The sequence below is a fragment of the Pristiophorus japonicus genome, unplaced genomic scaffold (genome assembly GCF_044704955.1).
Source record: "Pristiophorus japonicus isolate sPriJap1 unplaced genomic scaffold, sPriJap1.hap1 HAP1_SCAFFOLD_1206, whole genome shotgun sequence".
NCBI classification, from domain to species: Eukaryota; Metazoa; Chordata; class Chondrichthyes; family Pristiophoridae; genus Pristiophorus; species Pristiophorus japonicus.
The window spans coordinates 65,524-88,015 of NW_027250870.1; the positions used below are offsets into that span (position 1 = coordinate 65,524).

The window sequence follows — 22,492 nt, forward strand, 5'->3', positions numbered from 1 at the left end:
CATTCAGTGGCTCCACTCCACAAAGTGAATGATGGGGGTTGCTTAAGTTTTTCTACCTCCTTTTGGATATGCTCCGCTAAGTGGGTAATTTCTTCGGAGCTATCTGGGATATATGTGCAACACTCAGTTCCGAGTAGGGCGCAAGTACCTCCCTTTTCAGCCAGGATGTAATCAAGGGCCAGTCTATTCTGTAGGGCTACTGTGCGGATTGCTACCATTTCTGCATTGATTTTAACTAGGGCCTCTGAGGATACATTGGCTACCCGTTCCACAACGGATGCCATGTTAATGGATTCCCTTGCCAGTCTGGCGGTCCCATACCTGGGGATCAGAATGGCAAAGAACCTCTCTGTTTCTGTGATAGCTCTCTTAGGACGGTGTAAATGTTCCGACAGTGACTTTATATGATACATATAAGGCACAATGTAGGCTAAATAGCAGGATCCCATCCAATTCTGGGGCAGCCAAGGGTAGGCCTTGTGGCCACACACCCAATAGGTGCCATTATATGCAATGAATGTTAGCTGTTTCTTTGTCAGCAACACTCCGGGGCCTGTCCAGGCTTTAACATCTGTTTTATTCAGAATCCCCGTTACGTTAAAAATTCCCACATCGGCCCAGTTTGGACGGTTCCGTGGCTTGATTATATTATAATTCCGGGAGCAGTTACTTTACCCCATATTTTGGCCTCCTTTGATGTTTCTAATCAGACAGACCGATTCCCCCGGTCTTCCTATTCCCGTTGTATTAGTGATAACAAAAAATGGGGGCCGTTTGGAATTATTGTAGCATGGTTGGTATCCCCCTTCAAAGGTAGTCAGATTGTAACCTGCTGACTTCCATTTACGTGCCCAGTTTTCCGTATCCTGAAACGCATTGCCTGTTTTGTTTTGATTAATTATCCACTCAGCCATTTCCGAGATATTCAAGGGCCTCAAGGGAATCCCTCCCTTTGAGTGAATAGGAATATGCGCACACACCCAACAACTAGAAATGTTACCTTGTTTGGCATAACTGTATGACATATATAAAAAGGTATTTACATGTAATTCCCTTGGTACTCTACTATTTCCCTTTGGTGCAGAGGGTCGGCTAGTAAGAAGTAGGCCTATGCCTAGAATCAGTAATAGAGTAAATTTATACATTTTGGTAAAAAGTAATTGTCCTTATTAGATTTCAGCTTCAGTTACGGGTGCTCGTTTAACGTGTGAAGCGTGGATCCAGGCTTTCTTTCCTTGGACTTTAACAGCTGCCTGGGTGGTCAATAACACTTGATAAGGTCCCTCCCACTTGGCACCCAAAGCTTCTTTATGCAACTTTTTCACATACACCCAGACTCCCGGGATGATGTCGTGTCCTCCTTCGGGTGGATTACCCCAAGCTGCCGATACCTGTCGGGAAACAGAACTAATAGCATTGGTTAAGTTCTGACAGTATGATAACAAAGTGTCACTCATTAAGTGAACATCAGTTTTCCGTAAATCGATAGTTCCTGGCAGCGACATGGGTCTTCCTGTTATAATTTCAAATGGCCTGAGACCTGTAGTTCTGTTCGGGGTTGCCCTAATGCTACATAGCACTATTGGTAGTGCCTGGGGCCATGGTGTTCCTTCTTGGTGATATTTGGCAAGCCATTGTTTCAGAGTTCGATTCATTCGCTCTACTTGTCCTGATGATTGTGGATGATGAGGACAGTGTAAATCCCACGTAATGTTCAGTAACCTACAGACTTCTTGGCAGACAGCACCTGTGAAGTGTGTTCCCTGATCTGAGTCAATGCTACTCGGGACTCCCCATCGGGGAATGTAATCTTTACACAAGACCTTTGCAGTGTGATTGGTTGTGGCTCTTTTAGTTGGGACAGCTTCTACCCATCTAGAGAATCTGTCGACCATGACAAGAATGTTAGTGTATCCTTGGCATGAAGGAAGAGATATATAATCAACCTGCAGATGCTGGAACGGTCCGACAGGGGCAGGGGGCCTCAGTTGGGACATTACTGTGATGGGTCCAGAATTATTTTTCTGGCAGACCACACAGCGGTCTGTTACCAGCTGGGCATGTTTTTTTAAATCCCCGACCCCACCAGCTTTTCTGGAACCGTGCCGTCATCTGTTGTGAGGCCAAGTGTCCCCACGAGTGGATCTGTTGGGCTAAAAAAGGCATAAGTGCTTGTGGCGCGACTGGCTTGTCGGTAACTCTTTGTCTCCAGACACCATCTTCACATAGCTTAATTCCTGCCTCGATCCATGTCCATTTTTCCTCTCTGGAGCACTCGCCTTGCATTGTTTGAAGGTCTCGTGTCAGAGTCCTGAGTGCTTTCAATCTGCACATCTGTGTTGGTTGTTCTGGAGGAACGCCCTGTGAGGCGGCATCTTTAGCTGCCTGGTCGGCTAGGGCATTTCCCTGTGCTTCTGTGGTATTTTCCTTGGTATGGGCCTTACACTTCAGGATGGACACTTCCTGAGGTAATTGTATGGCCTCCAGTAAGTCTCGAACTTCTTTTCCATTTCAGATAGGTGTACCAGCAGCAGTGAGGAATGCTCTTTTCCGCCATAACAGACCAAAGTCGTGAGCGACTCCAAAAGCATAACGCGAATCTGTGTAGACATTAGCTGTCTGTCCTCCTGCTATTCGACATGCTTCTGACAGGGCCCGTAACTCAGCCTGTTGTGCTGACGTTCCTGAGGGTAAACATCCTTTTGCCACTACCTCATATAAGGTTGTAACTGCCCATCCTGCTTTTCTGGTACCATTGTCAACAAAGGAGGAACCATCTGTAAACAGGATGAGGTCTGGGTTGTGCAGAGGCTCCTCTGCTGCTAAGGCTGCTTCTTCTGTTTCTTTTAAAATCTCCACGCAGTCATGCTCTTCACATTCTCCCCCCTCTTGCTCCCTCGATTCTGACATCGGGAGCATAGTTGTGGGATTAACCGGGCTGGCCCGGACGATATGGAGATTAGGAGCTTCCAAAACTGCTGTCCAGCGAGTCCATCTAGCTGCTGTCACCTGAGACATTCTATTCATAGACAGCAAAGCATGTACGGTGTGGGGACACTTGACAATCAGCTTTTGGTCGAGGACTAGACCCGCAGTGATCATTACCGCTCGACATGTAGCTTCCATGGCCCTTAGGCAACTTCCCCATCCGAGGGCTACCGCATCCAGTTTTGCCGAATAATAGCCAATAGGTCTTTGCCGATCCCCATGTTCTTGTGTCAGTATAGCTGTCATATATCCTTCTTTCTCATGGACAAACAGGGTAAATGGCTTACCACTGTCGGGGATTCCCAGAGCCGGTGCTGAACACAAAGCCTTTTTCAAACTCAGGAAGGCCTCTTGCTGTTCCTTACTGAGGGTGATGGCTTCTTTAGAGGCACGTTTCCCCTTTAAAATATCATTCAGTGGCTGAGCAAGCTGTGTGAAGGAGTCAATCCAATTTTTGTTAAAGTTACACAATCCCAAAAAAGACCTTAGTTCCTGAATAGTGGTGGGTTTTTCAGCAGCCCGAATGGCTGCAGTTCTATCCTGGGTAAGTTCTCTCTTTCCTTGTGAAATCTTTTGTCCCAGGTATACAACCTCTTCTTGGGATATTTGTGCTTTGTCGATGCTGGCTTTATGTCCTTTCAGCCGAAGGTGATCCAGCAAAGCTCGTAAATCTTGTACATGCTGTTCTTCCGTGTTTGAAGCTAGCAGGATATCGTCTACATATTGGATGACAGGGGAGGTAATTCTCGCAAATGGCTTTGTAAAGCCATGTGGAATACTGTAGGGCTGTTGTGGAAACACTGCGGTAACCGGGTCCAAGTATACTGTTGTCCTTGGAAGCAAACCACTGTCGAACCTCCGGTGCCAGAGGCACCGACCAAAATCCGTTGACCATATCTATAACCGAGAAATATTTATGTTCCGGTTTGAGGGCATTAAAAATGGTGGAGGGATCTGCGACCAAAGGAGCTTTTTGATCAATACATTGATTAGTTTTCCTATAATCGACAGTCAAACGCCAAGTCTCATTAGATTTCTGTACTAGCCACACGGGGCTATTGGAGGGGCTGTGCGTTTTAATAAGCCCCCCTTGTTTCTCCAATTGCTGAAATAACCGGTAAGATTCCCACGATGGCAGTTGGACTGATGGGATACTGTTTAGTGCATGGAGGCTTGGTCCCGGTAAATGACGCAGGCTCCATCTGGAGTAGGCCACAATCGTTCTTATCTTTAGCCCATATCGGATGTTCCTTAAATTCTTCTTTCTTCAAAGTTCTAATTGACCATGTCACCTGACCATCCTCGAAATGCAACGATGAATCTACTTGGATTAGAACGTCCATTCCCAAAAGGGGTTGATCTACTGGGCCTATCCAGACCGGCGTGGTTTGTTCATGTGGACCCAGCCCTATAAGTACCGGTGTTGTCCTTTTAATTTCCATTTTATGGCCCCCAACTCCATAGGCTGTACCATCCAACGGCAAAAAGTCTCCATATTGTAGGGGTAAGCATGTTAATTCCGCCCTGTGTCTAAAAGACAGTCCACATCCTTATCGCCCACCCTCACAGTTATATATAGCCCATTTCCCCTTTGTTGTATTAGTGCGAGGAGCGGGGCCAGGGTGGGCTCTAATCGTTTTTTGCTATCCCAAGTAACTCCTTCTGTTGTTGTATTGTCAGTCGCTTAAATGCTTCTATGAGGTCGTTATCTTGTGACAAGCCTGGTTTGTTGGCTGAATTGTATCCCTGGCTGCGTCCTTTTCCCCAGCCACGACCTTGCTGTTTTGCCCTGCACGTCTTGGCCCAGTGACCTTCTTTCCCACAATAATGACATTTTCCGGGTAATTTTCCGAATGACTGTTTATCGGAATCCTGGGATTTCCATCCCACAGCCTGTACAGTTCGGACTTTAGCTCCCACATCCCGATCTAATTGGTTACATCGATCCACCAATGCTGCAAAGGTAGTTCCTCTACCTTCCCAGTCCGGTAACACTACCTTAAGTATGTTGGACAGTTCTGGCTTTAGACCTGCCACGAAAGCTGCTTTCAGGGGTCCAAACACTTGTTCATCCATTTCCTCATCCGTATTATTCATACCCGAATGTTCTAGCCACGTGCATCTAAACCGCTCGTCATACTCCAGGACCTCCTCTGTTCCTTTCTGTTGGCAGGCTGCAATTTTTCCCCAGTCTGTCTTCGCTGGACTGAAGGCTTGCAGCCAGTGTTTAATCGCCTCCCACCCTGCGTCTAATTCTTGCTCATTCTGCCCCAAAGCTTCATCTACCTTGTCGTGCAATTTTCTTCCCTGTGTTTTTGGCACCATTATGGTCAAAATTTGCACTCAGTCCCAGGGATGAAGTTGATATATATTTCTTAAGCGGTCTAATTGGTCTCACATTTTCACTCCCCCTTTCTTTGGATTGGGCAACTCCTTGGACTATTTATCAATTTTCTCTGGGTCTGCCGGATCATGAACTAAATATTCTGCATACACCCTTTTCCTCGTTTTTTTGGTTCCGTCCTCATCCGCAGTCTCTTCTGATTTGACCACAACTCGTCTTTTTTTAAACGGGGCAAAGCGCACCCCTAATTCTTCTTCATCCTCCGACACTGTATTGTCGGAGGATTCAGAAACCGTATCTATTCCTCGGTCGTGTCTTTGGGTTTGTGCTTTTAATTTATCCAAACATGGGTATCCTGGGAATTGACCGATACATTTTCCTTTTCCTATTACTGTCTCTTGACCGAATGATTTTTTCCATTCTTTAATTTCACCTTTAAGATCTTTAACTTCCGCTTCCAGCTTTCCAAGTTCAAGCTTTTTCTGTCGCAGCTGTGCACAAACTGCTTGCAATTGATCCTTTGTACTGGTCAGTTCTCCATCATGTTGGGAACGCATTATAATTTCATTCCGGTTTCTAATCTGGCCCATAACCGCTAGGGACCATCGGATTCGCTCTTTATTTTTCATACGGGTCATTTTTCCCCAGACCCTTTTGATCTCGTCCAAGGACCATTGTCCTTTGGCGGTTCCGTACTTTTGTTCGATCTTAATACAGGTTTTAGATAAGTCGAATTGTTGCTCTATGTATTCTTTCAACTGTTCGAGGAAACCTCAGGTGGTGCCCGCCCGCCTTTATCAGTTGTAGGCAATTCTTTGCTCTTATCTCCTGCTGCCATAATACTGATTAAAGAGGAAAAATAAACGATCTCCGAGTAAAAGATCCTCTCGGAATGAGTGATCACAGTATGGTTGAATTTGTAATACAGATTGAGGGTGAGGAAGTTGTGTCAGAAACGAGCATACTATGCTTAAACAAAGGGATGAGGGCAGAGTTGGCTAAAGTAGACTGGAAACACAGACTAAACGGTGGCACAATTGAGGAACAGTGGAGGACTTTAAAGGAGCTCTTTCATAGTGCGCAACAACAATATATTCCAGTGAAAAAGAAGGGTGGTAAGAGAAGGGATAACCAGCCGTGGTTAACCAAGGAAATAAAGGAGAGTATCAAATCAAAGACCAATGCGTATAAGGTGGCCAAGGTTAGTGGGAAACTAGAAGATTGGGAAAATTTTAAACAACAGCAAAGAATGACTAAAAAAGCAATAAAGAAAGGAAAGATAGATTACGAAGGTAAACTTGCGCAAAACATAAAAACAGATAGTAAAACAGAAAAGAGTGACTAAAGTAAATGTTGGTCCCTGAGAAGATGAGAAGGGGGATTTAATAATGGGAAATGTGGAAATGGCTGAGACCTTAAACAATTATTTTGCTTCGGTCTTCACAGTGGAAGACACAAAAACCATACCAAAAATTGCTGGTCACGGGAATGTGGGAAAGGAGGACCTTGAGACAATCACTATCACTAGGGGGGTAGTGCTGGACAGGCTAATGGGACTCAAGGTAGACAAGTCCCCTGGTCCTGATGGAATGCATCCCAGGGTATTAAAAGAGATGGCGGAAGTTATAGCAGATGCATTTGTTATAATCTACCAAAATTCTCTGGACTCTGGGGAGGTACCAGCGGATTGGAAAGCAGCTAATGTAATGCCTCTTTTTAAAAAAGGGGGCAGACAAAAGGCAGGTAACTATAGGCCGGTTAGTTTAACATCTGTAGTGGGGAAAATGCTTGAAGCTATCATTAAGGAAGAAATAGCGGGACAGCTAGATAGGAATAGTGAAATCAAGCAGACGCAACATGGATTCATGAAGGGAAATCATGTTTAACTAACTTACTGGAATTCTTTGAGGATATAACGAGCATGGTGGATAGAGGTGTACCGATGGATGTGGTGTATTTAGATTTCCAAAAGGCATTCGATAAGGTGCCACACAAAAGGTTACTGAAGAAGATAAAGGTACGCGGAGTCAGAGGAAATGTATTAGCATGGATAGAGGATTGGCTGGCGAACAGAAAGCAGAGAGTCGGGATAAATGGGTCCTTTTCGGGTTGGAAATCGGTGGTTCGTGGTGTGCCACAGGGATCAGTGCTGGGACAACAACTGTTTACAATATACATAGATGACCAGGAAGAGGGGGCAGAGTGTAGTGTAACAAAATTTGCAGATGACACAAAGATTAGTGGGAAAGCGGGTTGTGTGGAGGATACAGAGAGGCTGCAAAGAGATTTAGATAGGTTAAGCGAATGGGCTAAGGTTTGGCAGATGGAATACAATGTCGGAAAGTGTGAGGTCATCCACCTTGGGAAAAAAACAGTAAAAGGGAATATTATTTGAATGGGGAGAAATTACAACATGCTGCGGTGCAGAGTGACCTGGGGGCCCTTGTGCATGAATCCCAAAAAGTTAGTTTGCAGGTGCAGCAGGTAATCAGGAAGGCGAATGGAATGTTGGCCTTCATTGCGAGAGGGATGGAGTACAAAAGCAGGGAGGTCCTGCTGCAACTGTATAGGGTATTGGTGAGGCCACACCTGGAGTACTGCGTGCAGTTTTGGTCACCTTACTTAAGGAAGGATATACTAGCTTTGGAGGGGGTACAGAGACGATTCACTAGGCTGATTCTGGAGATGAGGGGGTTACCTTATGATGATAGATTGATAGACTGGATCTTTACTCATTGGAATTCAGAAGGATGAGGGGTGATCTTATAGAAACATTTAAAATAATGAAAAGGATAGACAAGATAGAGGCAGAGAGGTTGTTTCCACTGGTCGGGGAGACTAGAACTAGGGGGCACAGCCTCAAAATACGGGGGAGCCAATTTAAAACCGAGTTGAGAAGGAATTTCTTCTCCCAGAGGGTTGTGAATCTGTGGAATTCTCTGCCCAAGGAAGCAGTTGAGGCTAGCTCATTGAATGTATTCAAGTCACAGATAGATAGATTTTTAACCAATAAGGGAATTAAGGGTTACGGGGAGCGGGCGGGTAAGTGGAGCTGAGTCCATGGCCAGATCAGCCATGATCTTGTTGAATGGCGGAGCAGGCTCGAGGAGCTAGATGGCCTACTCCTGTTCCTAATTCTTACGTTCTCATCTCCGGAATCAACGTCGTGAACCTTCTCTGAACTGCCTCCAATGCAAGTATATCCTTCCTTAAATACAGAGACCAAAACTGCACGCAGTACTCCAGGTGTGGCCTCACCAACACCCTGTACAGTTGCAGCAAGACTTCTCTGCTTTTATACTCTATCCCCCTTGCAATAAAGGCCAACATTCCATTTGCCTTCCTGATCACTTGCTGTACCTGCAGACTAACTTTTTGTGTTTCATGTACAAGGATCCCCAGGTCTCTCTGTACTGCAGTACTTTGCAATTTTTCTCCATTTAAATTATAATTTGCTTTTCTATTATTTCTGCCAAAGTGGATAACCCCACATTTTCCCACATTATTCTCCATCTGCCAAATGATTTCCCACTCACTTAGCCTGTCTATATCCCTTTGCAGATTTTTGCTTTCCTCCCATTTTTGTATCATCAGCAAACTTGGCTACATTACACTCAGTCCCTTTTTCCAAGTCATTAATATAGATTGTAAATAGTTGAGGACCCAGCACCGATCCCTGCGGCATCCCACTAGTCACAGTTTGCCAACTGGAAAATGACGCATTTATCCCGACTCTCTGTTTTCTGTTAGTTAACCAATCCTCTATCCATGCTAATACATTACCCCCAACCCCGTGACCTTTTATGTGGCACCTTATCAAATGCTTTCTGGAAATCCAAATACACCACATCCACTGGTTCCCCCTTATCCACCCGGCTCGTTACATCCTCAAAGAACTCCAGCAATTTTGTCAAACGTGATTTCCCTTTCATAAAACCATGCTGACTCTGCTTGATTGGATCATGCTTTTCGAAATGTCCCGCTACTGCTTCCTTAATAATGGACTCCAGCATTGTCCCAACCACAGATGTTAGGCGATTTGGTCATAAGAACATAAGAAATAGGAACAGGAGTAGGCCATACGGTCCCTCGAGCCTGCTCCGCCATTTAATACGATCATGGCTGATCCGATCATGTACTCGGCTCCACTTCCCTGCCCGCTCCCCATAACCCCTTATTCCCTTATCGTTTAAGAAACTGTCTATTTTTGTCTTAAATTTATTCAATGACCCAGCTTCCACAGCTCTCTGAGGCAGCAAATTCCACAGATTTACAACCCTCCTGAGAAAATAAATTTCTCCTCATCTCAGTATTAAATGGGCGGCCCCTTATTCTAAGATCATGCCCTCTAGTTCTAGTCTCCCCATCAGTGGAAACATCCTCTCTGCATCCACCTTGTCAAGCCCCCTCATAATCTTATAAGTTTTGATAAGATCGCTTTCATTCTTCTGAATTCCAATGAATAGAGGCCCAACCGACTCAACCTTTCCTCATAAGTCAACTCCCGCATCCCCGGAATCAACCGAGTGAACCTTCTCTGAACTGCCTCCAAAGCAAGTATATCATTTCGTAAATATGGAAACCAAAACTGCACGCAGTACTCCAAGTGTGTCCCCACCAATACCCTGTATAACTGGAGCAAGACTGCCCTGCTTTTATACTACTTCCCCTTTGCAATAAAGGCCAAGAATCCATTGGCCTTCCTGATCACTTGCTGTATCTGCATACTATCTGATACACTCATAATAAAGGATGAAACTGAGTACTGTGAACAGTGAGCAAGTGTGACCTTAGCTCCTTTAATAAGACTCCAGAGTGCAGGCGGCCTGCTTATATACCATGCTGGTTCCCTTGGCAACAGGTGGGCCCTCTGGTGGTCAGATGTGATGCAGATTACAAAGGGTTAAATACATAACACTATTCTGTTTTGTTTCATGCACAAATACCCCCAGGTCTCGCTATCGTTTCCTGCTTTTTGTCTGCCTCCTTTTTTAAATAGGGATGCTACATTTGTGATTTCCAATCCGCTGGGACCACCCCAGAATCCAGGGAATTTTGATAGTGGATGCATTGGTTGTAATCTATCTCAGCTTGCATCCGAGAGTCTTAGTGGCTGCAATCAGGTTCGGAGGACTTGTCCGGCTTTTAGTCCCATTATTTTACCAAGTACTACTACTTTAGTCATAGTGATTGTATTAAGTTCCTCCCTCCCTATAGCTCCGTGATTATCCACTATTGGGATGTGTTTACCATGAAGACTGATACAAAATATTTGTTCAACGTCTCTGCCATTTCCCTGTTCCCCATTATTAATTCCCCAGTCTCATCCCCCAGGGGACCAACATTTACTTTAGCCACTTTTTCCTTTTTATGTACCTAATAGAAACTCTTAGTATCTGTTTCTATATTTCATGCTAGTTTACTTTCATAATCTAGCTTCAATTTCTTTATTATATTTTTAGTTCTTTGCTGGGTTTTAAAAGTTTCCCAATCCTCTGGCCTCCCACTAGTCTTGGCCACATTGTATGCCCTTGTTTTCAATTTGATACCCTCCCTTATTTCCTTAGTTAGCCACGGATGGTGATCCCTTCTGTTACAGTCTTTCCTTCTACTTTTAAAAAAAAAAAAACAGAAAATGGAACAGGAGTAGGCCATATGGCCCCTCGAGCCTGCTCCGCCATTTAATATCATCATGGCTGATCCGATCATGGACTTATTGGGATATATTTTTGTTGCGAGTTATGAAATGTCTCCTTAAATGTCTGTCACTGCTCATCAATTTATTTTCCCAGTCCACTTTAGCCAACTCTGCCCTCATACCTTAAGCTGAGGACACTGGTTTGAGATCCAACTTTCTCATCCTCAAACTGAATTTGAAATTCAACTATGTAATAGTCACTCATTTATAGAGGTTCCTTTACTACAAGATAATTTATCCTGTCTCATTACATAATACCAGATCTAAGAGAGCCTGCTCCCTGGTTAGTTCTGCAATGTACTTTGGTTCTGTCTTCACTAAGGAAGACACAAATAACCTTCCGGAAATACGAGGGGACCGAGGGTCTAGCGAGAAGGAGGAACTCAAGGAAATCCTTATTAGTCAGGAAATTGTGTTGGGGAAATTGATGGGATTGAAGGCCGATAAATCACCAGGGCCTGATAATCTGCATCCCAGGGTATTTAAGGAAGTGGCCCTAGAAATAGTGGATGCATTGGTGGTCATTTTCCAACATTCTATAGACTTTGAATCAGTTCTTATGGATTGGAGGGTAGCTAATGTAACACCGCTTTTTAAAAAAGGAGGGAGAGAGAAAACAGGAAATTATAGACCGGTTAGACTGACGTCAGCATGGATTTATGAAAGGGAAATCATACTTGATAAATCTTCTAGAATTTTTTGAGGATGTAACTAGTAGAGTGGATAAGGGAGAACCAGTGGATGTGGTGTATTTAGACTTTCAAAAGGCTTTTGACAAAGTTCCACACAAGAGATTAGCGTGCAAAATTAAAGTACATGGTATTGGGGTTAATGTATTGACATGGATAGAGAACTGGTTGGCAGACAGGAAGCAGAGAGTCGGAATAAACGGGTCCTTTTCAGAATGGCAGGCAGTGACTAGTGGAGTGCCGCAGGGTTCAGTGCTGGGATACCAGCTGTTTACAATATACATTAATGATTTAGATGAAGGAATTGAATATAATATCTCCAAGTTTGCAGATGACACTAAGCTGGGTGGCGGTGTGAGCTGTGATGGGGATGCTAAGAGGCTGCAGGGTGACTTGGACAGGTTAGGTGAGTGGGCAAATGCATGGCAGATGCAGTATAATGTAGATAAATGTGAGGTTATCCACTTTGGTGTCAAAAGCAGGAAGGCAGAATATTATCTGAATGGTGACAGATTAGGAAAAGTGGAGGTGCAACGAGACCTGGGTGTCATGGTACATCAGTCATTGAAAGTTGGCATGCAGGTACAGCAGGCAGTAAAAAAGGCAAATGGCATGTTAGCGTTCATAGCGAGGGGATTTGAGTATAGGAGCAGGGAGGTCTTACTGCAGTTGTACAGGGCCTTGGTGAGACCACACCGTGAATATTGTGTTCAGTTTTGGTCTTCTAATCTGAGGAAGGACTTTCTCACTATTGAGGGAGTGCAGCGAAGGTTCACCAGACTGATTCCCGGGATGGCATGAATTACATATGAAGAAGGAGTGGATCGACTATGCTTATATTCACTGGAATTTAGAAGAATGAGAGGGCATCTCGTAGAAAAATATAAAATTCTGACGGGGTTGGACAGGTTAGATGCAGGAAGAATGTTCCCGATGTTGGGGAAGTCCAGAACCAGGGGTCACAGTCTAAGGATAAGGGGGAGGCCATTTAGGACTGAGATGAGGAGAAACTTCTTCACTCAGAGAGTTGTTAACTTGTGGAATTCCCTGCCGCAGAGAGTTGTTGAAGCCAGTTCATTGGATATATTTAAGAGTGATTTAGATATGGCCCTTACGACTAAAGGGATCAAGGGGTATGGAGAGAAAGCAGGAAAGGGGTACTGAGGTGAATGATCAGCCATGATCTTATTGAATGGTGGTGCAGGCTCGAAGGGCCGAATGGCCTACTCCTGCACCTATTTTCTATGTTTCTATGTACTGTTCAAGGAAACTATCCCGGATACACTCTAGGAACTTTTCCTCAAGGCGACCCTGGCCAATTTGCTTTGCCCAGTCAATATGAAGGTTAAAACCGTTCCTTTATTACAAGTCTCTGTTATATCTCCCTCCGCCCCCCCCCTGCCGAGCGTGGAATCCTTGTTCAGTGCCGTGTTTCTGCAAACCCCGAGGCATTTCGGGCGAGGCAATCGGTGGCAGTGGGTTGTGGAGACCCCCGGGGTTGGCATAGAAGGGAGTGAGTAGAGAATGACACGATGGGAGAGAGACCAAAGGGAGCTGTGACTGGGATATTGATCAACGAGGAATGGGCTAAAGGTCTCTGAGTAATTGACTGTCGGTGTGAGGTGATGCAGTGTTGATGCTGTGAGTGAGAGTCAGTTCGACATGGGCAAGGGCAGCAGGATTGGGGAGCACAGGGTCCCAGCACATTGATCCCCGTTTCCCCCGGGAGGAGGAGACCCGCATACCGCCCCTTGGGAGTGGGGTGGGAGGGGAACACGGACAGAGCTCCTCGGGGGGAAGAGAGAGATAGAGCCCCTCTTGAGGGGGTGATGGTGGTGGGGATTCACAGATAGAGCCCCTCGGGGGTGGGGGGACGACACACACGGATTAGGGGCCCCTGGGGTGTGCAGACCCGGATAAAGCCCCTCAGTGACGAGGCACGACAACGGAATTCTCGGCTTTATCACGAGGTAGAGAATGTAATTGCAAATGCCAGTGATGAACCTGGTTAATCGCTCAGTGAGAGACTGGGTGCAGTATTGAGCTCCACACTCTGGGAAGGATAGTGAGGCTTTACTGAGGGAACAGTACGGCTGTACTGGGACCCTGCTGCTCTGAGCAAATGCAAGAACCATCAGGGACTTGACAAACTGGCTCTTTGTCCCTTCGAGCAGCACAGATTGCAGGGCGATATGATAGGTGAGCAAGTGTTGAAAGGATGAGACCGGGTCAATGGACACAGACTGTGTGGTTGAGAGATTTAGAACGAGGGGCCAGAGATGCCAGATTAAATGGAGGAGATTTGGAACTGGGAGCGGGAGAAGCTGCCTTACACACAGCGGTGAGGCTGTGGGATTCACTTCTCCGGTTAGAGACTGAGGCAGGAACATTGATGATTGGATTGGAGAGGGGGCGACGGGGTTAAAGGTGGGAACAGGATTGGTAAATGTGAATAGAGCTTTTGCTCTTGTGGAAGGTGAACACTAACACCAGCAGGCTGGGCTGAATGGCCTGGTTCCGTGGTTTAACCTGTGTCTCATAGAAATTTACAGCACGGAAGGAGGCCAATTCGGCCCATTGTATCTGCACCGGCCGACCAAGAGCTATCGTGTATTTCTATGTATATGTATGATCAAATGCAAAAGCTTTCGGTCAAGTCGCACTTTTCCCCCAGAGGGTTGAAATGCACCATCGGAGTTCGATCACTGGTTGAAGGCCAGCAGAATAACGGGATACCATAGGCAGTCTCTCGAAGTGAGGAAGACTGGCTTCCACTCCTGAGGTCAGTCCTTAGGTGACTGAACAGTCCAAAACGGGAATCACAGTCCCTGTCACAGGTGGGACAGACAGTGGTTGAGGGAAGGGGTGGGTGGGACAGGTTTGCCGCACGCTCCTTCCGCTGCCTGCGCTTGGTTTCTGCATGCTCTCGGCGACGAGACTCGAGGTGCTCAGTGTCTTGTGTCTCGTGATATGGGAATGGTAGGTACTTGGGATTAGCACACTGCAAACATGGGGCATGAACATTACCGACTGTGGATTCTAGACTTATTCACGGGATGTGGGCATCGCTGGCAAGGCTGGCATTTAATGGCCATCCATAATTGCCCTGAGAAGGTGATGGTGAGCCGCTGCCTTGTGTCTCGCTGGGCTATTTCAGTGGACAGTTAAGAGGCAACTCCGTTGCTGTGGGCCTGGAGTCACCTGTAGGGTAAGGGCGGCAGGTTTCTTTCCCGAAAGGACATGACTGAACCCGATGGCGTTATATGACAATCGGTAGTTTTATGATTATTATTACTGATCATCATCATAGGCAGTCCCTCGAAGCGAGGACTGACTTGCTTCCACGCCATAAAGGAATTCGCTCACGGATGTTTCAGTGAAGGACCGAATATTCCGGATCCCGAACTGCATCCTGAAGGGTGGAAGATGCCTGTGGGTGGATTGTTTTACCGTGGGGTGACCGTTGCACACCAGCCACCACACGGGCTTGACAGAGCCAGGTCTTGGTCCAGTGACAAGAGTTAACCAGGACCACTGGAGACCTGCTCTGCTGCACGGACCCAGTGTGCTCACACATATCGCAGTGTGGGCTGGGCCCGTGCTGCCCCTGGGCCCTCGCCTCTCCTGGGCCCCAATCACATCCCTCTACAATCTCTCGCTGCTCCCTCGCCCCGACCTCGCCGCTCCTGCTGTACCTGCCCACGCTCCAATCACCGACCTGGACCGTGGTGATGTCACTCTTCACTGCCGTCGCCCTCCTGCACCAGCTCGCGGCGTACCCAGCCGCGGTACACCGTCACGCTGCCCACGGCCGGCACTCACCGCTCCGGTTATGGCCCCGACCTGCCGCTGATGGTCTCTCGCAGCGTTTTATTGAATTACATAAGAACATAAGAACATCAGAATTAGGAACAGGAGTAGGCCATCTCGCCCCTCGAGCCTGCTCCACCATTCAACAAGATCATGGCTGATCTGGCCGTGGACTCAGCTCCACTTACCCGCCCGCTCCCCGTAACCCTTAATTCCCTTATTGGTTAAAAATCTATCTATCTGTGACTTGAATACATTCACAGAGCTAGCCTCAACTGCTTCCTTGGGCAGAGAATTCCACAGATTCACAACCCTCTGGGAGAAGAAATTCCTTCTCAACTCGGTTTTAAATTGGCTCCCCCGTATTTTGAGGCTGTGCCCCCTAGTTCTAGTCTCCCCGACCAGTGGAAACAACCTCTCCGCCTCTATCTTGTCTATCCCTTTCATTATTTTAAATGTTTCTATAAGATCACCCCTCATCCTTCTGAACTCCAACGAGTAAAGACCCAGTCTACTCAATCTATCATCATAAGGTAACCCCCCCATCTCCAGAATTGAAATTGTCCGGCTGCTGTGTGGGTTTGAACTGATCAATGTGCCGTGGTCCCCTCTCACTGCTGGGGCTCAGAGGCCTCGGCTGGGCTGTATTGTGGGATTTTCTGGGAGGACGCCTGTCCTCAGCAACTTTCACTTGTTTTCCTATTTTGCAGAACCCCAGGCCCCAGTCGCAAACGCGAGAGAGCCGTCCCTTCAGGAAGATGTTCCGGACAATGTCGAACGTGGAAGGAGCAGGGAACCCGAAAGCTGCCTGGGGGAGCTATTCCCAAAGCTACGGAGTCATCAGTCAGACCGGCCTCGAAAACCTGCGTAACCTGCACATCCAAAACAAGCCTTAAACACACCGGGTACAGGGGTACACAGAGCCAGGGGTATGGGGGGGGACAGAGCCGGGGGTACAGGGGGACATAGAGCCGGGGGTACAGGAGGACAGAGCCAGGGGTACAGGGGGACACAGAGCCAGGGGGTACAGGAGGACAGAGCCAGGGGTATGGGGGGGGACAGAGCCAGGGGTATGGGGGACACAGAGCCGGGGGTACAGGGGGACACAGAGCCAGGGGTACAGGGGGACACACAGAGCCAGGGGTACAGGGGGACACAGAGCCAGGGGTACAGGGGGACATACAGAGCCAGGGGTACAGGGGGACACAGAGCCAGGGGTACAGGGGGACACAGAGCCAGGGGTACAGGGGGGACACAGAGCCAGGGGTACAGGGGGACACACAGAGCCAGGGGTACAGGGGGACACAGAGCCAGGGGTACAGGGGGACACAGAGCCAGGGGTACAGGGGGACACAGAGCCAGGGGTATGGGGGACACAGAGCCAGGGGTACAGGGGGACACAGAGCCAGGTGTATGGGGGACACAGAGCCGGGGGTACAGGGGGACACAGAGCCAGGGGGACACAGAGCCAGGGGTATGGGGGACACAGAGCCGGGGGTACAGGAGGGGGGGGGACACAGAGCCAGGGGTATGGGGGGGGACAGAGCCGGGGGTACAGGGGGACACACAGAGCCGGGGGTACAGGAGGACAGAGCCGGGGGTACAGGGGTACACAGAGCCAGGGGTATGGGGGGGGACAGAGCCGGGGGTACAGGGGGACACACAGAGCCGGGGGTACAGGGGGACAGAGCCAGGGGTACAGGGGGACACAGAGCCAGGGGTATGGGGGGGACAGAGCCGGGGGTACAGGGGGACACAGAGCCAGGGGTATGGGGGGGTGACAGAGCCGGGGGTACAGGGGGACACACAGAGCCGGGGGTACATGGGACACACAGAGCCGGGGGTACAGGGGGACACAGAGCCGGGGGTACAGGGGGGACACAGAGCCGGGGGTACAGGGGGGACACAGAGCCGGGGGTACAGGGGGGGACACATAGCCGGGGGTACAGGGGGGGGGAAACAGAGCCGGGTGTACAGGGGGGACACAGAGCCGGGGGTACGGGGGACACAGAGCCAGGGGTACAGGGGGGGGGGACAGAGCCGGGGGTACAGGGGGACACAGAGCCGGGGGTACGGGGGACACAGAGCCAGGGGTATGGGGGACACAGAGCCGGGTGTACAGGGTGGACACAGAGCCGGGGGTACGGGGGACACAGAGCCAGGGGTATGGGGGACACAGAGCCGGGTGTACAGGGGGGACACAGAGCCGGGGGTACAGGGGGGACACAGAGCTGGGGGTACAGGGGACACACAGAGCCGGGGGTACATGGGACACACAGAGCCGGGGCTACAGGGGACACAGAGCCGGGGGTACAGGGGAACACACAGAGCCGGGGGTACAGGGGAACACACAGAGCCAGGGGGGAAACAGAGCTGGGGGTACAGGGGACACAGAGCCAGGGGTACAGGGGGGACACAGAGCCAGGGGTACAGGGGACACTGAGCCAGGGGGGACACAGAGCCAGGGGTACAGGGGACACACAGAGGCAGGAGTACAGGGGGGACACAGAGCTGGGGGTACAGGGGGGACACAGAGCCGGGGGTACACAGAGCCAGAGGTACAGGGGACACACAGAGCCAGGGGTACAGGGGACACAGAGCCAGGGGTACAGGGGACACAGAGCCAGGTGTACAGGGGACACACAGAGCCGGGGGTACAGGAGGGGACACACAGAGCTGGGGGTACAGGGGACACACAGAGCCGGGGGTACAGGGGACACACACACAGCCGGGGGTACAGGGGGGGGGGCACACACAGCCGGGGGTACAGGGGGGGGGGGCACACAGCCGGGGGTACAGGGGGGGGACACAGAGCCGGGGGTACAGGGGACACACACACAGAGCCGGGGTACAGGGGACACACACACAGAGCCGGGGGTACAGGGGGGACACACACATACAGAGCCGGGAGTACAGGGGGGGACACACAGAGCCGGGGGTACAGGGGACACACACACACACAGAGCCGGGGGTACAGGGGGGACACACAGAGCCGGGGGTACAGGGGGGACACACAGAGCCGGGGGTACAGGGGGGGGGGACACAGAGCCGGGGGTACAGGGGGGGGCACACAGAGCCGGGGGTACAGGGGGGGACACAGAGCTGGGGGTACAGGGGACACACAGAGCCGGGGGTACAGGGGGGGCACACAGAGCCGGGGGTACAGGGGGGGGACACAGAGCCGGGGGGGACACAGCGCTGGGGGTACAGGGGACACAGAGCCAGGGGTACAGAGGGGACACAGAGACACGGGTACAGGGGGGGCACAGAGCCAGGGGTACAGGGGACACCGAGCCAGGGGGGACACAGAGCCAGGGGTACAGGGGACACACAGAGCCGGGGGTACAGGGGACACACAGAGCCGGGGTACAGGGGACACACGGTACAGGGGGGACACAGAGCCGGGGGTACAGGGGGGACACAGAGCCGGGGGTACAGGGGACACAGAGCCAGGGGTACAGGGGACACAGAGCCAGGGGGGACACAGAGCCGGGGGTACACAGAGCCAGGGGTACAGGGGACACAGAGCCAGGGGACACAGAGCCGGGGGTACAGGGGACACACAGAGCCGGGGGTACAGGGGGGGAGGGGGACACAGAGCCAGGGGTACAGGGGACACAGAGCCAGGGGGTCACACAGAGCCGGGTGTACAGGGGGGACACAGAGCCGGGGGTACACAGAGCCAGGGGTACAGGGGACACAGAGCCAGGGGGTCACAGAGCCGGGGGTACACAGAGCCAGGGGTACAGGGGACACAGAGCCAGGGGGTCACAGAGCCGGGGGTACAGGGGACACACAGAGCCGGGGGTACAGGGGGGCGGAACACACAGAGCCGGGGGTACAGGGGACACACAGAGCCGGGGGTACGGGGGGGGAACACACAGAGCCGGGGGTACAGGGGACACACAGAGCCGGGGGTACAGGGGGGGGCACACAGAGCTGGGAGTACAGGGGGGGACACACACACAGAGCCGGGGGTACAGGGGGAGACACAGAGCCAGGGGTACAGTGGGGGGGGGGACACACAGAGCCGGGGGTACAGGGGGGGACACACACACAGAGCCGGGGGTACAGGGGGGGACACACACACAGAGCCGGGGGTACAGGGGGGGGGGCACACAGAGCCGGGGGTACAGGGGGGGACACACACACAGAGCCGGGGGTACAGGGGGGGGGCACACAGAGCCGGGGGTACAGGGGGGGACACACACACAGAGCCGGGGGTACAGGGGGAGACACACACACAGAGCCGGGGGTACAGGGGGGGACACAGAGCCGGGGGTACAGGGGGGGACACACACACAGAGCCGGGGGTACAGGGGGGGACACAGAGCCGGGGGTACAGGAGACACACAGAGCCGGGGGTACAGGGGGGGACACACACACAGAGCCGGGGGTACAGGGGGGGACACACACACAGAGCCGGGGGAACAGGGGGGGGGCACACAGAGCCGGGGGTACAGGGGGACACACACACACAGAGCCGGGGGTACAGGGGGGGGGGCACACAGAGCCGGGGGTACAGGGGGGGACACACACACAGAGCCGGGGGTACAGGGGGAGACACACACACAGAGCCGGGGGTACAGGGGGGGACACAGAGCCGGGGGTACAGGGGGACACACACACACAGAGCCGGGGGTACAGGGGGGGACACAGAGCCGGGGGTACAGGAGACACACAGAGCCGGGGGTACAGGGGGGGACACACAGAGCCGGGGGTACAGGGGACACACAGAGCCGGGGACACGGAGCCGGGGGTACAGGGACTGTGCAGGAATTGTCTGGGTGATATGCGGGACTTCTAGCAAACACCGTCCACTCTCTGGGGCTGTACAGTTTGATCTCTGACACTCGGGAAACATCTGATGTGTGAACATTTATTTTTTGAGGTGAACCATTAATTCTATGCAACAATTGTGCGGAGACTGTAAACTTTCCCCAGATGATGCAGGCCCTGCCCAGTCGGCCCCCCCTTATCTCCCCGAATTGTAAACGGCAGACTCAGATACAGCCCCGACACAGAGTGCTGCTGTCTGACACTCACTATCCCGCTGTCCTGGGGCTGCCCTACAGTACCCTTGGGGTGGCAGCTGGGGGTGCAACACCCAGGGGGTGCAACACCCGGGCGATTCCTCTATCCCAGGGTACCCTGCTGCATATTGGCGATGGTGTGGAGCTGGGCACCGGGACACGTGCTGTTACTGGAAGTCTCCTGGCTCCCAGAGTTGAAGATTGTCACCTTGGTCGTCCATTGCCTGTGCTCAGCTTTAGCTGGTCCATTCCCACTCCCCTTTCCCAGACTATCATTCTGCGTTTCCTATTGGAGATTCCCTTATTCCCTGTAAAACTGTGGTGTTTGTGGAAAGTTTGATTAGTGCGGACCAATCCCTTGTCTATAATGGAGTTCTACAGGATGTGCCAGGACAAGGCACGGCTGATGTGTGCTTTTCTAGATATTTATTAAAAGACGACAAATTTACGCGATGATTTCTAGATGTTTAACTGGGGGGAAGGCCAATTTCAGTGGGATGAGAGCAGATCTGGGTAAGCTGGAATCAAAGATCGGCAGGCACAACTGTACTGGAACAATGGGCTGCCTTTAAAGAGGAAATAGTCCAGGGACATTCCCACTGGGGCAAAGGTGGGGCAAATAAAGTCAGGGCTCCCTGGATGACGAAACAGATAGTGAGTAAGATGAAGATAAAAGGGGGCGTATGACAGATGTTGGGTTGCAAATACACAGAATCATAGACATTTACAGCACGGAAGGAGGCCATCGGCCCTTTGTGAACATGTGGCCGACAGCTATCCAGCGTAATCCCACTTTCCAGCACTTGGCCCGTAGCCTTGTAGGTTACGGCAATTATACTGCATATGCAAGTACTTTTTAAATGCTCTGAGGGTTTCTGCCTCCACCACCCTTTTGACACCGAGCTGCATAAGTAAAAATTAGCGCAGGTGCTCAAAAGCTTGGTCAAAGAGGCAGGTTTTAAGGAGCAAAGAGAGGCGGGGAGGTTTAGGGAGGGAGTTCCAGAGCTTGGGGCCCAGGCAACAGAAGGCACGGCCACCGATGGTGGAGCGATTATAATCAGGGATGGTCAGGAGGGCAGAGTTAGAGGAGTGCAGACATCTCGGGGGATTGTGGGGCTGGAGGGGGTTACAGAGATAGGGAGAGACGAGGGCCATGGAGGGATTTGAAAACAAGGATGAGAATTTTCAAATGGAGGTATTGCTGAACCGGAAGCCAATGTAGGTCAGCGAGCGCAGGGGGTGATGAGTGAGCGGGACTTGCTGCCGGGTTTACATCGGGTAGAATGTGGGAGGCCAGCCAGGAATGCATTGGAATAGTCAAGTCTGGAGGTAACAAAGGCAGAGGGCGAGCTGAGGCAAGGGCGGAGATGGACGCTGTTACGGAGGTGGAAATAGGTGGTCTTAGTTATGATGCGGATATGTGGCCGGAAACTCACTTCAGGGTGAAATATGACACCAAGTTCTGGACCGGCTAGATAGAGAGAAACTGTTCACATTGGTGGAAGAGTCAAGAGCCAGAGGACTCAGATTTAAGGTGATTGGCAAAAGAACCAAAGGCCATGTAAGGAAAAACCTTTTTACACAGCGAGTGTGGGATCTGGAATGCACGGCCTGAAAGGCTGGTGGAGACAGACTCAATTTTATCCTTCACAAGAGAGTTGGATAAGTGAAGGGAAAAACAATAGCAGGGTTACGGGGAAAGGGCGGGGGAGTGGGACGGGCTGAGTGTTGGCCTGGCCTTGACGGGCCCAATGGCCTTTATCCGTGCTGTGACCATTCTATGAGTCTGTTGCTAGAATGCAGACAGAATGTAACTCCCTTTTAAATATATCTAACGAACTGGCCTCAACAACTTTCTGTGGTAGAGAATTCCACAGGTTCACCTCATCTCGGTCCTAAATGGCTTACCCCTTATCCTTAGACTGTGACC

General features: G+C 50.6%; 1 protein-coding gene across 1 annotated transcript in view; it reads left to right on the top strand.

Annotated features, from left to right (window-relative positions):
* Positions 1-16,452, top strand: part of mapk15 (mitogen-activated protein kinase 15) — a gene marked incomplete at its 5' end in the record, with an annotated part of 79,906 nt that extends 63,454 nt beyond the window's left edge. The window contains one exon of the mRNA XM_070870227.1: positions 16,240-16,452. Within this exon, the coding sequence (XP_070726328.1) occupies positions 16,240-16,425 (186 nt within the window). The remainder of the gene's footprint in view (positions 1-16,239) is intronic.
* Between the last annotated feature and the right edge of the window lie 6,040 nt (positions 16,453-22,492).